General features: G+C 35.3%; 3 protein-coding genes and 1 non-coding gene across 4 annotated transcripts; 2 read left to right on the forward strand and 2 right to left on the reverse strand.

Annotated features, from left to right (window-relative positions):
- The first annotated feature begins 252 nt into the window (after window positions 1-252).
- LOC141838854 (uncharacterized) lies at window positions 253-7,097 on the forward strand. The gene is made up of 14 exons (XM_074726451.1): window positions 253-538; window positions 1,211-1,333; window positions 2,061-2,162; window positions 2,302-2,403; window positions 2,903-2,986; window positions 3,065-3,183; window positions 3,264-3,365; window positions 3,764-3,883; window positions 4,019-4,084; window positions 5,862-5,928; window positions 6,100-6,153; window positions 6,236-6,325; window positions 6,618-6,656; window positions 6,778-7,097. Exons 1-14 carry the CDS (start codon window positions 536-538, stop codon window positions 6,874-6,876), a joined length of 1,170 nt encoding a protein of 389 aa, XP_074582552.1. The 5' UTR covers window positions 253-535; the 3' UTR covers window positions 6,877-7,097.
- Window positions 7,098-7,388: 291 nt separating this feature from the next.
- LOC141840262 (uncharacterized) lies at window positions 7,389-9,117 on the reverse strand. Its single transcript, XM_074728194.1, has 2 exons — window positions 8,608-9,117; window positions 7,389-7,659 (listed from the first exon to the last, which is right to left on the reverse strand). The coding sequence occupies exons 1-2, from the start codon at window positions 8,957-8,959 to the stop codon at window positions 7,628-7,630; spliced, it is 384 nt and encodes a 127-aa protein (XP_074584295.1). The 5' UTR covers window positions 8,960-9,117; the 3' UTR covers window positions 7,389-7,627.
- Window positions 9,118-9,684: 567 nt separating this feature from the next.
- TRNAP-UGG (transfer RNA proline (anticodon UGG)) lies at window positions 9,685-9,756 on the reverse strand. The gene has a single exon. It is a non-coding gene; the product is annotated as a tRNA-Pro (tRNA).
- Window positions 9,757-10,542: 786 nt separating this feature from the next.
- LOC141841516 (uncharacterized) lies at window positions 10,543-14,748 on the forward strand. The gene is made up of 9 exons (XM_074729689.1): window positions 10,543-10,818; window positions 10,925-11,000; window positions 11,324-11,363; window positions 12,285-12,343; window positions 12,581-12,618; window positions 13,142-13,205; window positions 13,282-13,335; window positions 14,253-14,354; window positions 14,430-14,748. Exons 1-9 carry the CDS (start codon window positions 10,610-10,612, stop codon window positions 14,484-14,486), a joined length of 699 nt encoding a protein of 232 aa, XP_074585790.1. The 5' UTR covers window positions 10,543-10,609; the 3' UTR covers window positions 14,487-14,748.
- Window positions 14,749-15,308: the final 560 nt, after the last annotated feature.

A 15,308-nucleotide genomic window follows, 5' to 3' on the forward strand; every position in this document is an offset into this window, starting at 1 on the left:
CGTTTTCAATCGAGCGTGGCCGATTTTAGTACGCGAGAGTTCGGCCGGCTGTTTGAGATGATACAGCAAATCTAGAATTTTTGAATCCTTTTGTTATTCTTTTCTGCACTTTCGATTATCAACGGCAGGACTCTTATATGGGTCCCGCAACAATTAACCGATGGGGGAGAGGGTACAAAGCGGGGGAGAAACTCATATTGAGGTTCTTGCACGGCGTAATCCTCTCCGACCTGTTCCAAATCTCACGAAACCCACCGGAAGTTCTTCTCTCTACTCTCTGTGTGCGCGATTCGGAATCCAACTGTTACAGCTTCGTTCCCGTGGCGGAAAGCAAGAAAACCGAAGCCGAAAGCTGTTTGCATTCCCTCTCCTTACTTCTCCTCCACTCCTTCTCCTCTCCGCTCCAATCAGTAGGCGAAACCGTCGGAAAAGACTTCATTTTTGTGTGCCCTTGCCGCTCTGTGCGCAGGCGTTATATTACTCTTCCAAAAATCTGCTCTTCTGGGAGGTCTCTGCAAGTCATACTTGATTGGCCATGGTGCGCGGTTCTCTTTTCCTCTCTTATTTGTTTGGTTCTGACCCAGGGCTCATGTTTTGTGGGCTGGGTTATTGTTATAACATTCTACGATTCCGTCGCAGTTTTTAAGCAAACTATTCAATGTTTTAGTTTCTGTGATTTCGGGTTTGATCTTTATTTTTTATCTATCCGAGTCGGTCTTGTGCTGTGCTGCACAAGATTTTCTGGTTCCTAAAAATGACTTTTTCTTTTTAGTAAAGAATTGTTATATCCGTTCTTGAACCAGTTTTTCCATTCAATAAAGTGAAAAAGAGGAACCTTTGGTGTTGGGTTGTTGCATTGACGACTGTTTTTGCTCTGAATTTACGTCTGACTACTCTTTCTTTAAAAAGATAGAAAATGAAAGCTGATTAACTTTTTCATGTTTCAAAGTTCAGCATAAGAACCAATCTTGCTATTCATATGCGAAGTCAAATCATATTTCTTTTGTAGGCAATTTCGTGCTGTGAATGTTAGCGACTGTAGTTGCAATGCTGGTAGCGACGATGTCTGTTACTGTTTACTCTTCAATTTCGAAACAAAAATTTTCAACTTTGTTAACGGATTTACAAAGGTTTCTAAAATTTTTCTTCATGATAACCGATGTTTCAGATTAATAACCCTTCTGGTACGTTAATATTAGAACTTATGCAGGGGCCTCTTATCACGGACCACTCAAGCCAGATACTTCGCTACTGTAGCATTTATAATGGGGCTGTTTTCCTCTGTATTATCTTCATCATCGGAACCGCCTATATTGCAACTGATTCTAAGGAGGTTTGATTTCTTTTTTCATAGCATTTTATTGTTTGGTTTTGTTTGATATGCCCTGGCTTGTCTTAACTTGACCTAAGAAACGGAATAGATAAGGACTTCTATTAATCTGATTGAAAGATTTTTCCTAAAGAAATACTGCTTTTAGTGGCCATGAATTTCTTAGGTCTCCGTATTTAAGTCAGATTGTAATCCATTATTGAACCATTACATTTCCTGGTTTAATGAAAATGAGCTCTGACCCTGAAGCTAAAGTATTATAACAAATGAATGGAACTAAACCAGAACAGAGCAGCGATAGAACCTGATATAGTGATTAACTACGCCAAAGTTGCTGCATGATAACTTGAAACAAGCAGCAAACTTATTGACATTTGGATCTAAATTATCCTCTTTATCCTGGTTCAATTTCCAAGAAGGAATAATCGTTTTAGAAAGACCACAGGCGTCCTTTGCCTTTACATCAAAACAAAACAATGAAGTAAAAAATCTTTATATAAATGATGAGGTTATATACTAATTAATTTAGATTCCTATAGACAGAATGTGCTAGCTTCCAACAAAATTAATTGTCTAACGAGGACTTTCTCTTTCTGTGCATCATTCTTACTGATTTTTGCAGCCATATTCGGATCTGCTCTTTTATATACATGTTCTCACTCAGCCAATAAAACAAAATTAAAACTAGATGAATTCATAGTTGTTCTAATCATTCTTCCTTTTTTTGTAGAAAATGATAGGCGAGCCACCAACTCGCTTTGCAAACATCACTCAAGGCATCTTGAGAACAAACACAACCTACTTGGAGTCAACTCAGTCTGATTCGTGCAAGGTTTTCCTTCATGAGTTTCCTTTTAAATTTATAAAAGCAATTACAATTAAAATTACTTTTCTCTTTATTGAAGTTTTACATTCATTAAAAATGTTTTATTCCACATATGTTCTGATTATTTAGTTTGTGTGGTTCTTAGAGTCCTTGTAAATCATCAGGAGCTGAATCACTGCCCAAAGGAATTATTAGCCGGATGTCAGACATGGAAATGGTGCCTCTTTGGGGTGCTCCAGCAGGAAAGGTCTGCTGCTTGTTAATTTCATTTTTGTAGTTGTCTGTCTTCTAGGTGTTCAATTTAGATTCCTTTTGTTGTTAATCAGAGATATGGTGCTCAAGTACAAGGCTTTTAAGTGAAAGGTTTCTTAAGTATAATGTTGTTTGAGTTATTATCTATCAGATATCTAAGTTTTTCCAGTTTGGTTCTTGCTTGTAAGGAGTTGGGACACTCTCTTAGCTTGTAATTGTGACTATTCTCTGGTAGTAATTTCAGATGGATTTTGCATAATAGCCATTATATACTTTGTTTATGTTTTTCTTATTTCCATCAATCTAATGTTCCATATGACTGTTTTATACTTTTAAGCTTTAAGATAAGCACTGGGAAAAATTCATTAGGTCCTTGATCAATTTATGAGCTTTTCTGACTAACAGTACAATTTCTATTGCCCATGCATTGTTTTTACTATTTAAGTCAATGTTAATAATGATTTATGACAAATCTTTTTGCAAATAATAAACAGAAAGATATTAGTTCACAGAAGAGTTTATTGGCGATGGCAGTTGGTATAAAGCAAAAACAAACTGTGGATCAAATAGTAATGAAGGTAAAATGATCACAAGCATCTCATATTCCTTGTGTGTGTATATGGATCTTGATTAGTTTCTCTCTTTTTCCACTATAGTTTGCCTTGAGTAACTACTCGATAATGCTTTTCCACTATGATGGTATTGTGGATAAATGGAAAGATCTACAGTGGAGTGACAGTGTTTTGCATATTTCTGCAATCAATCAAACAAAATGGTAATTTGGTGTCACCCAATCTATACTTGAGGTTTATAATGTATATTTTGTCTATCCTAAATTAATAATGTGTTCTGAAGGTGGTTTGCAAAACGCTTCTTACATCCAGACATAGTTGCACAATACAAGTACATCTTCTTATGGGATGAGGACCTTGGAGTGGAAAATTTTCATCCTGAAAGGTTGTTACCATTATTCTATATTATTTCTTGTTTGTTGAATTAAAATAAAAAGGTTGATCAGCATCTTGATGGTTGATAGCTCGTTCCTAGCTAAACAATAACTCTATGACCTTCCTGGTTTTGTTTCTTGCGATGCCATTCTTAACTAGTTGCCAATAACTTTGTTTTACTAGTCATATTGTGCCGTAGGATAAAACTAATCTACTTTTTATATAGTTAGAAATTTTAAATTTGATTTTTAATTTACTAGTGGTATTGTTCACTTGATTCTTGACATTTTGTAATTTGATTGTTCAAGATCATTTATAACTTTGTGTCAAGAACTTCTATAGGAAATTAGGAATGTTGTATGTGCCTCAATTTAATGCAACTCTTGTACTTTTGTTCAACTCTTTCAGCTATTTGACAATTGTGGAAAAGGAAGGTTTGGAGATATCACAACCTGCTCTGGACCCTACAAAATCCTCTAGGGTTCATCACCGAATTACTGCACGTCAGAATCATGGAGATGTACACAGGTGATGGCGTGGCTTTTCCAAATATGATTTGTCGCTAGTTGCATATTCAGTTTGTTGGGAGCGACATTTTGTACTTTTAGTATTTTGGTTCTTGTAGTAGCTGGAACTTATGAAAGTAATTTGCTCAATTAACAGGAGAATCTTCAAGTTTAATGGTGGTGGAAGATGCTATAAGAACAGTACTGCCCCACCTTGTACTGGGTGAGTTCCTTTCCTATTGTGTATATTTTCGTAAATTGATATCATATACTCTTGTTGACATACTCTTAGGTTTTCTAAAGAAGAAACCATCTTTTCTTTATTTGCTCACTAGATATATGGTTAAATACTATTTTTTTCTTTCTCAATGCCATTCCATCATATTCATGGTTAAGTAGGAAATGACATACTACTATCATCATAATCTTATCTTGATGAGTAAAAACATGGAACTTGGAGGGAAGCTTTGAATTTTGAAGACAGATTTGATAGCTCTAAAGCACATATCAAGTATGATGTTTCGAGTGTTTAAATTAGTAGACCTCTAAGTTAACATATTGTTTGATATCAACATATTTTCATAACATCATATTCTTTATATCTTCCAATGTTTTGTGAAATTTTCTTTTCAAATTAATTTTCAGCTTAAATTGGTTTTTATTTTTATAAAGTAATTGTAATATGTATATGATTTGTAACTTCTTATGTTGCTTTTTCCCTGAATAGAAGTCTCTGATCTCAGAGATAAAGTTTAGGAAAAGAGACATGACTAATGAGTTGACATGTGGTACATTAGAGTATTGAAGAAGTTAAAAACTGAGTTGCACACTAGTGGCTGGCACATCGAGGCAATTTGGCCCTAGTTGCTATTGTTAGAATTTCTCGAGATGCAGAGAAGTAGATTTGGATATCTTTTGTTTTATATTTACATAGAATATATTTACAGATAAATTTTATAGTGGATTATCTTTTCATCTACTGTGAAATCAATCATTAGATTACATCTTAAATGAATCTTTGTAATGACATTTGGCCCCATGGTAGTGTAAAAAAATGTAGTGTGATATGTATTTTTAGCAGAAACGTAGTAGCATGGTATACATGGGAATCAAAAGTCAATCTTACTGAGAAATGCTGATTAACAGTGTCCACTGTCCACTAACAAATAACTTAGCTAATATCTTCAAGGAAGTACATTCACATGTTAAAGCAATTTTCAAGGCTGTAAATGAACAGAATGTTTGTGAACAAGCTAGATACTCAGCCTGACAAGTGTTCATTCAGTATGAAAAAAAACATATATTAAATAAACTAGCTTAAGTGGTTGAACATATGTTGTAAGCTCAATAACATAAATGGGGATGCTTTAAAGCTAATAGTCTGGCTTTCTAAAGTTTATGAATAAAACTCATGAAGGTGTCATGATCAAACTTATCTAAGGTTAGTTTATGATCCTGTTTCTTTAGTTTTGCTATTTAAATGCATGTAGAATATAATACGTTTATATATTTCTGATAGTATTTGTGTATGTTGTTATTTTAAAGTGTTAAATTATCTAGAAAATGTGAAATTTGAGTAATTGATACAAGTCTCAGTTATTGGATCAAGTAAAATGTTTTCTCTAGTTGCTCTCAGTAACATCTCGGGGTTGGGAACTCGGTAATAAACAAGCTTGACCATTGGCTTAGCTCATTTACAACCCTAGCAATTTCTTCAATTGTAATTTGTGAATATTGCTTTGACAACTAGGAAATATTGATATGATCAGCTCACCAGTGAAGTATGCAAATGTGAAAATTTTGAAAATAGCTTCCTTTGCTCCAAAAATTAGCCCCCCCCCCCTCCCCCCCTCCTCTTCTTATATGTTTACTATTGGGCCTTTGGAAATGCCAGGCTATCTTCATCTTCATTTTTTTTTTTCCTTCTGGTAGTTAAATAAATTTTTTTTGCTTTCTTCTAAATTTACCACCTCCGTTGCTGAGAGATTCTGCTATTGCAGGTGGATAGAAATGATGGCTCCTGTTTTCTCAAGGGCCGCTTGGCGTTGCGTGTGGCATATGATACAAGTGCGTTAAAATGTCTTGTTTTTTTATAAAAGTTTTGTTTGCTGGGTTGTGCATGCGTTTTTTCAAAGGAAAATCATGTTTGTATATGTTATTCTTATTCTGTACGTCTACAACTGTATCCTCTCCAAAGAAGGCTTTTGACTTAATACTCTATTTTTGTTTCTTTTGTAGAGTGACTTGATTCATGCATGGGGTCTTGATTTGAAACTTGGTTATTGTGCTCAGGTAAAATTTCCATAAGAAATTTGGTATATTCCTTTTTTTTTTTTTGTGTGAGGTAGTAATCTAAGCGCATTGCCTCTGCTAGGGTGACAGGATCAAAAATATTGGGGTGGTGGATAGTGAATACATAGTTCACAAGGCATTCCCCACGCTTGGTGGGTTTGACAAGAAAAAGGTAAGTTTGTGCCTGAAAGTTTATTTAGTTCGCTTATCTAGCATAGTTTAGAAGATATCATTTTCCCCCTAGAGTTGTGGCTTAGCTAGGTTGATACTCAAAAATCTAAAGTATTTTAGTTTTCTACATTCAGTACTTGAAAAGAAGCTAGAAGATCTTGAGATGATTGTGGCATTCATGATCTTAGCATTCATTATTTTTTCTCAAAGATGGTTAACGTTGTTTCATTATAGCATTATAATTATTGAAAGTTGTTACTTAACCAACCTAACTTGTATGCCTATACTTTCAGATATCTCCTCATAAACCTGCAGCTAATGATAGATTTGCAGTAAGTAAACCAAATACGCCATTGTTTTTGCTCTCTATTCTAGTTACTATGTTTACCTTTTTACACAACTCAGGAGCTTCGTTCTGTTTACTCTGTTAGATCTGACTTAAGCTATATACAGGTGAGACTACGATCATCCATCGAATTGGAGATCTTTAATATGCGATGGCGAGAAGCCGTATCACAAGATAATTGTTGGACAGATCCATATCCTGATTGAACCTACCAAACCAAGGGTATAGAAGTTAGTTTTCATGTCTTGGTTTGGTTCGTAGAATAGATGATAGAAAAGAGTGTCACACGATTCACTTCAAAGTAGCTTGAAGTAGAACAGGCATCAGCATAGGAGTATACCAGCAAACTTATAGTTCAGTCTTGATAATTTTCTCTTTTTTTTTACTTTAAATTGTTGTTGAGTGACAATAAATTATATGCACAGGGTTTTAAATACATCGTAAATAAAAAAAATAGTTCGATAAAACTTTATCGTGTGTATTGTAAGATTGCTTGCGTCACTTGGATTTCAGAAAAAAGACATTGGCAGAATTCCCCATATAAAGAACCATCAGTATTTTGCTTCTAAACTATTTGAAAACTTCTAATGAATACATCATACATTCCTGAGTCTGTGTAGGACAAGAATTATCCTCGATTAAGCCTTTTTGTAAACATGGCAATTCACAGAAGACAATGCCCGGGGCAATACTTGAGTAATTAAAGTGCTATATGCAGTAAAAAAGGCATCCTTTGAAAGAAAAACACATTGGTACACAATCAACAGGTACATGGCTCTTAACAGAACAAGGGACAGCACAGAAACTGGATAGAAGAGATAGTGAAGATGCCAATTAGACGGAGAGATATGAGCAGCCATTATTGAACAGGCGTCAAATGCCAAGATCCTTGATGGTTTCTGCCTCGAGTAACTACTAGGTAAACTTTTTCAAATACTGCAATTTGGACCTCCACGATCAAATAGTTGGAAGCTTAGAAAACAGTGATCCTAAAAAAGAGACAATAATTTGGTAAGTTGGAAGTTGAGTTTCCATTGAATATAAACGTTCAATAAACTCAAATACATGGATACAGTGATTGTGAAAGAAACTAAAACAGCATACACGTTAACAAAAAATATATACATGATATTACAAAGCAAGTGCATAGATTGTGAATTAGTGTCTCGACTTGTTATATATTTTTTTTTTACTCAAGCGTTGGTGTCCCAACAAGTATTGGTACATTGTCTACAGAGTAAGATTAATTACACATCAGGCAGAGGCAAATGTGCTAGAATTGAGAATCCAGGAGAGATTACGAAGAGTTTATTTTAAGAAAAAATCCGTCTTTACCGAATCTGGGAAATATTTTCTCCAGAACAATACAATATCCTTCCATGAATTCAGAAATCCAACGAGTTGGGACTCCTTGCTTCAAATATAATCAATAAATCGATTGTAATCATGTACGTACATGCAATTATTTAATATGGTAAAAGAGTAGATGAAACTGATAAGAGATGCAGTGCACTAAAGGTCAAAAAATGATGGTATGAAAGGATAACACCGCATCAAACTACTGTCCAGCCAAAATGAGCAGTTGCGTGTGTAGTAATAAAAGCTACTAATACAAAAGCGTGCAAATAGATGTCTCTCTTTGTCGATCGATTTAAACGGCAGATAATTTAGGAAGAAAAGAAGATTATTTATTAGTTTCGCACTTTACAAGGCTACCTTACAATTGTGGAGATAAGGTCCAGAAACTACCCACCGAAAAGAGTTAACCTTTTGGATAAGGGCATTCTGCCAAAGTGGAAGACAGATGCAGCAAACAAAACTACGATTATAGAAAATTGCATAAACGTATGAGAAACCAATTAGATCGACAATCTTGAAGTAGAATTCGAAAGACAACTCGGTAACCGAGAATGGGGGAAAAAGCGCAGCTTGCATACCTGACATCTCCTTGGGGCTGGAGGGGCAACTATTGGGCCAAAAGACGGCCCTCCCCATCCCGGACAAATTCGACAAGATCCCAGCGAAGTAGAAGACCATGACGAGCCCGATCACCCAGGGCATCAGCATGAACCCGATAACGAACGTGACGGAGCCGCAGAGCATGAGCGCGAGCGAGGCGCCGAGGAGGAGCGAGGCGAAGCCCGCGGGCGACATCCGTTGCGGCGGGCGCCGCCTCAGCGCCGGGGGTGCGTCGGCGGGCGGCAGTGCCGGGTGGGGCGCCTGCAGGAGACCAGCGAGGAGGGAGCAGAGCTCGTGGATGAGCCGCGACAGCTGGTCGTCGGTAGGCATCGTGGCCGCGACGTGGAAAGGAGGGAACTTTAACCCTAATCCCGATGCGAATCGAAGAGGACGACGAAGAAGCTGAAGGAAGGAAGCGGTGTAAAGATAAGCAACAGGGTCTCGGGACGATTTGATTGGTATTGCAAGGTTTATAAATAAAAAATGGAAATGGAGGAAAGGAACGAGTGCAAGTTTTGAGTGGGCATATGAACAATGTTTATTATGTTTTTAATGTTTTATTATTTATCCATCTTATTTCGAAAAAAAAAACAATATTACTACTTTTTTTAATGTTTTTAATTAAAAACAATGTTTTTAAGGTTTAATAATAATAGATTCTCTAGAATTTAGAAACATGGAAAACAATTAACAACAAACTTTGAAATATAGACAGAGGAAAATATGTAATTTTTAAAAAATTATTATTTTATGTTATGTTTATTCTAAATATTCAATTATTAATGCTTAATAATAATATATTCTCTAGAATTAGAAACATGGAAAACAATTAACAACAAACTTTGAAATATAGATAGAGGAAAATATGTAATTTTTTAAAAAAAATTATTTTATGTTATGTTTATTCTAAATATTCAATTATTCACGTCCTGGTTTTTTACGTAATATGGAAACTTTGATTCCAAGCAACAATAATGTGTTTTGTCCGATCACTTTTCTATGCCTACTTTGTAGAAATAATAATTATTATCACCTAAAGTATTATCTCTAAAAAAGGGGCATTCCGAGAATTGAACTCGGGACCTCTCGCACCCAAAGCGAGAATCATACCACTAGACCAAATGCCCACTCGATGATGAATCATCTTAAACATAATATAAAAGATATAACATTGTAAGTTATTAAATACGTTGATAATTATGGTATATTCGAAAAAGACTCAGTTGACTTTAATCTCTTTGTTGGTAGATATAATAAATTAATCAGCTGCCAACTTCCAAATAGTGAAACAGAAAAAGACATATACCAAATTTCTTTCATTGATTGATTGTACTATAAGCGTTGAATCTTCCTTCAAGTCACGCATTGAAAACTTTACTAAGGGTTGTTTCTTTTTTATGGCCTGATATTTTTTTTATTTATTTTAGTTTTTTTTTAATTTCTATTTTTTATTTGTTCACTTGAGAGTTTTGCCACCTCGCCACCACAAATCTATCATTTTTTGTGATCAATCATTCTCTATTTGTATACTTGTCCATCATATTGAACATCTTTCTTTGAAGTCTTTTTCTTTACTTTATTCATTGAACCTAATCCTAGAGTTTACAAGGAAAAATTAAATAAAATTATGAACTAAGATGAATTGATTTAACTCATTTAAAACCTTAAAAATATATTTTAAAAAATCAGTTTAAATTTTAAAAGTGATTGTAAATTAAAGATGGCATACCATCACTGTTGGTATTGTGGTTGGAATTTCAAAGTTTAAATCATTGGCCGGGCACGTGGCCCAAATGTTCTGGCCCATCACGGCCCATTTACTGAAATAACGCCACGGTTTTCCGCGACGCTTGCTGCTTTGATTTCATCATCATCGTCCGAGGAAGCGGCCGCCATTCCCCTTCCCACTTCACTCTGCTCGCTTCACTCATTTACTCTCTCTCTCTCTCTCTCTCTCTCTCTCTCTCTCTAGACTCCGCGATGAGTGCGAGAGACTTGGTTCTCCTCTCGGTCTCCGTTACCATTGGAGCCGTGGCCTCCTTCCTCGCCTGCCGGTTCGTCTCTTCCTGCTTCAACGACGACGATGACGATGAGAAGCTGACGGCGGTCTATCCTCCCCGTCCCGACGTCAATGGATCGGCTGATGGCGTCTTGCCTCGGAATCCCTTCGATCCTTCCAAGCGCGAAGGGTTAGTCTTCCATCGTTGCTCTTTCCCCCTCCTTTAGTACGATATATTGGACTACTTTGTGCGGGATTATTAGGGTTCTGACGTATGGGTTTTGATTGGGTTCCAGGTACATTAGCTGGGATGATTATTTCATGGCGGTTGCTTTTCTATCTGCTCAACGTTCCAAAGATCCCAACAGGCAGGTCGGCTTGATGCTCAGTCTTTTTCGTTCATCGTCACGCTATATATTTTATCACTCAAAATTTGAAATTTATCAAGAGATTGTTTTTGTCTTAACTAATGTTGAGTGCTTACTCATTTCTTATCATCTGAAATTGCACGATTATGTTTTGATATTATTATTATTATTATTATTTACTTATTTTTGGTTACGACAAGTTAATTGGTATTGCCAAGCATATTATATACGAGCTTGTAAAATTACATGTTCCAATCCCCTTTCCAGAGAATCCTCTCTATTTTACGTTTCTACATCTATTAATTTAGTATTTTCAACATTTTGTAGGTCGGAGCATGCTTGGTTAGTCAAGATGATATAATCCTTGGTGAGGATGAATACTTTTAAGTTGCCACCTATTCTGTTTTTTTGTTGTTGTTGTTGGTGTTGTTGTTGTTGTTGTTGTTGTTTATAGTTTCCAGCACCTGTAAGTCAAGCATATTTTTACATAACATGCATGTCGAGTTTTTGTTTTTGTTTTTTTTTAGAAAAACTTAAAATGGTTAATGGTCTGAGTTGCATGGTCTTATGCATCACAGAATATCAATCTGCTGTGATGACAATTAGAAAGCTGATTAGTTATTGGTGGTTTCACTCTCTGTTAAATAATGTGTTTTGACACAGACGATTGCCCAGATGTACCTCATTCTGGTCACTAGTTCCTGGTTTTTGAGAACAGAAAGAATTGGGAAATTGTAGGACTGTTGTTATTAGACACTAGAATAAAATGAAATATGCATACACTACTCCATGGCCTTGTATTCTTATCAGTGAGTGAGAATGCTTGTTAATATGGTACTGCTAAGACGAGACGACTTCTGTCCTCAATCAATTTTACTGTATCATTGCATGTTTAAATGTCTTTAAAAAAATGAAGTTCTATGTAAACAAGTGCTGCATATATTTAGCAATATTCTGTGAAAAGTAATATGAATCTCCCCAGCATCATAGCACACCCTTTTACAATCCATGGAAATGACTATAGATCATCTTGTTCTCTATTCACTAGTCCTTAAAATTGTGAACATATGTGAAATCGTTTGTTGAGTCTCACATTCCTGTAGTCACTTCCTTATTTTGCAGCTAGAAATGGTTATCATTTAATGATGATCTATATTATTATATTTGTTGCCACACTGTCTTATAATGCGAGTGACTGAAAAAGATTTACAATAGTCAGTTGCATCAGCGAGGATAGTTATATGTACTTTTCGTTCTTGATATATAATTCTTCTGTTTCTGTAGTCAGGAATTGGCTACAATGGATTTCCAAGAGGTTGTTCTGACGACAAGCTTCCTTGGTCAAAGGTGTTTTATTATTCATCATCAATTCAATTTTATATAGAATTTTGTGCTAACAAAATTGAATCAGACATATCTCTCAGTCCACTTATAGTTGTATCTGGGTGTATGTTCATTTTTTTGTTTTTCTTTTTCTTACCTGAAATATTATACCATTCTGAGCTCTTGTTTTTTGATGCAACTGGAAACTTTATATTATGTAACTACCAATGCCTTATGCCTTTTTTTTATTATTTGTTTTAGAAATCTAAAGCTGGTGATCCGCTGGAGACAAAGTACCTGTAAGTCTGAGCATCATGGAGTTCAATTGAAACTTATTTTGTGTGTGTGTGTGTGTGTGTTTGAATTCTTGTGTTCGCCTTATTTCACTGATTACTTACTGTGTTGTCGTTAGCTAGACTACCGCAAAGATATGTCTTAGAAATTAAAAAACCTTGGACTCTTGCGTAGGCAATTGAATTTAAGTACATTTTTCTGCCCTTCTAGTATTTTTCTTCCCCATGCCTTCCTAAAGAAATTCCCCAATTGATAGACTTTCTTAGCTATAAAAGTAACAGTGATATCCTTTTGATATGCACTACAACAATTACATTTTAATTTATAGCACATTAGTGTGATTCTCCTTGTTTAGTGATTAAGGTTAGGAGTTTCTATCTAGTTTATGTATTCTAAAGAGCCTTGAAAATACTTTGGACTTTAAGAGAGTGAATTATTTGCTTGATTTTGTTAGTTATTTAACTTGTTTCTGTTTGGTGGATACTTTTGGTTTCTTAAGTAATGCAATCATTCTTACCCCATTTGCAGTTATGTTGTTCATGCTGAAGTAAATGCTATTTTAAACACAAACCATGCATCTGCTGCTGGACAGGTCAGTAACATGAACTGTTAAAAATGTGTAAATTGTAAGCTGCCAAACCATGTTAATCTGTCATTTGATTTTGCAGAAATTGTATGTTACAATGTTCCCTTGCAATGAATGTGCGAAAGTTATTATACAGGTATCTTTTTTTTTGTGATAGTTGGTTTTCTAATTATTTCTCAGGTTTTTACTTGATCCTCTAATGAAAAGTTGAACAGAAGCAATTTTTATATACTTTTATTTGTTAAACTATGAAACAGCTATTAAGTTTTGTAGATGAATTATATTTCAAGAGGCATGGCCGTCTTTATACCAGTAAATCTGTCTGCAAATTTGCCTTATTGTTTAGTTAGTAGAATTTTCCAGACTATGGACTTTGTGCTGCGGGTATAGGCTTCCATGTTGGAGATACAGTTACTTGTTCTGGCGGTACATTAATGAATAGTGCTGACATATTATGTCAGTTGTTTATTACACTAGTAACTTGTTATATATGTAGTGACTGTATTGGTAAAGCACTAAGAACAAATAACCATATTTCCTCTTAAGATTTACAATTTTGGTGCTTTTGACTCTGGATTTTGAGAATTATATTTGTCATTTCAGACATTTGGAAGGGTGAGTGATATTTGTAGCAACCCAATTGTATTCATGCGATTAGGTTCCCAGCTGCAGACTATTCGATAACATAGTGATTTACTGATTTTGGACAGAAGAGATCCTCAATCAGAACCAAAGTTGCTGATTGCCGTGAGGAGATCCTTCCCCAACCTTAGGATCAAGTACCAATTAAGCGGATACATTCAAAATCTCTTAACTGTGTAGTTTGAACTCATGTTGTATAAAAGATAAGTTGATGCATCTACTTGAGCAGACAAGCTGTGATCGTTCATATACCCATTTATGTTTGATCTTTTTTATCCCAAGGACTGTACAATGCTCTGTAAATAATCACACCAAGTTACTTGTACAGTTCCTTGAGAATTTTTTCCTTCTAAAGTTTTTTTTTCAAGGACACTACTCACATATGAAGTTGACTGTCCAATGTTTTTCCAGTCAGGGGTTTCTGAAGTCATCTATTATGCGGACAAAAGAGTCGGCAATTCTGATGCAGCATATATTGCCTCGCACAAGTTGCTAGCCATGGCTGGTGTTAAGGTATTCCTTGCAAAGGACTTTTAGCTGAGATTGTTTCCTGACAATATCTAAATTCTACTTATTGGATTTGTGTAGTTGAGGAAGCACCAACCACAAATGACACAGATTTTAGTTAAGTTCCAGGAACCTTGAGATGAACCTTAAAATTCCTCCATTAGCATTTGAAGATGATCCATCTCCACAGCAGTACATTTCTTGTTTGCATGGTGCTATATCAAATACTTCAAGTCCTTAGTTTCATTCTACAAACTGAGGTGAGCATGTATCTTGTGCATCTCACATTGGATATTGTGTCTTCCTTAACATGTATTATTAGTCGACCGAATTAGACAGTGATTGTAGCTACCTATTGTGTGACCTTAATACTAAATTTCTAAATTTGATATTCTTGGTTCCGGTAGATGCAAAATTAAAGAACAAAACATTGTTTACTTATAAAAAAGGAAAGTGTTTATGCTAATGTCATATTTTGATCTCAGTACTAGTAAATGGCGAGTGCAAGTTAAAAAAGCCAACCATCTTTAACAAAATTGAACTCTAAATGCAATTCATCTTTTATTTATGGGAGGAGGTGGGTTTGGAAAGCTACATAAATGCAATTCCACTGAGATGGAATTCATTAGAGGCAACTTTGTATGAATTCGGTTGAGCTTGAGATGGACAGGGAATGGATCATGCCCAAGCTTGTTCCTTTTGATATTCTGTCATCCTGAGAAGAGGTGGCATCGACCAGAGATGATATCCTGGAAATAATTGATTCATCCTTCAAAAGTTATTTATTTATTATAAATTCCCTGTAAAATTTAAAATATTAAAATACCCCTTAGCATTTGAATTCATTTTATGTCGAACTAATGATATCAGTAAATTTACTTAATATTAAAATAGTAGCTAAACTTTGAGATTTAAAATTTATTAAAACTTGGAGGAACACAAAAGGAAAACATGCGGATT

Source organism: Curcuma longa, chromosome 11 (assembly GCF_044706935.1).
Source record: "Curcuma longa cultivar G26 ecotype Majalengka, Jawa Barat chromosome 11, ITB_CL_G26_1.1, whole genome shotgun sequence".
NCBI lineage: Eukaryota > Viridiplantae > Streptophyta > Magnoliopsida > Zingiberales > Zingiberaceae > Curcuma > Curcuma longa.

Bases quoted from the DNA above. Each gene is read 5' to 3' on its own strand.
- LOC141838854 (XM_074726451.1), top strand. The intron at 2,987-3,064 runs GTAAAATGATCA...TTTCCACTATAG, and splicing joins TGGATCAAATAGTAATGAAG to TTTGCCTTGAGTAACTACTC. The intron at 6,657-6,777 runs GTAAGTAAACCA...AGCTATATACAG, and splicing joins CAGCTAATGATAGATTTGCA to GTGAGACTACGATCATCCAT.
- LOC141840262 (XM_074728194.1), bottom strand. From the start codon at position 8,959: ATGCCTACCGACGACCAGCTGTCGCGGCTCATCCACGAGCTCTGCTCC. The intron at 7,660-8,607 runs GTATGCAAGCTG...TCTCTTTTTTAG, and splicing joins CAGCCCCAAGGAGATGTCAG to GATCACTGTTTTCTAAGCTT.
- LOC141841516 (XM_074729689.1), top strand. From the start codon at position 10,610: ATGAGTGCGAGAGACTTGGTTCTCCTCTCGGTCTCCGTTACCATTGGA. The intron at 11,001-11,323 runs GTCGGCTTGATG...AACATTTTGTAG, and splicing joins CCAAAGATCCCAACAGGCAG to GTCGGAGCATGCTTGGTTAG. The intron at 14,355-14,429 runs GTATTCCTTGCA...GGATTTGTGTAG, and splicing joins TAGCCATGGCTGGTGTTAAG to TTGAGGAAGCACCAACCACA.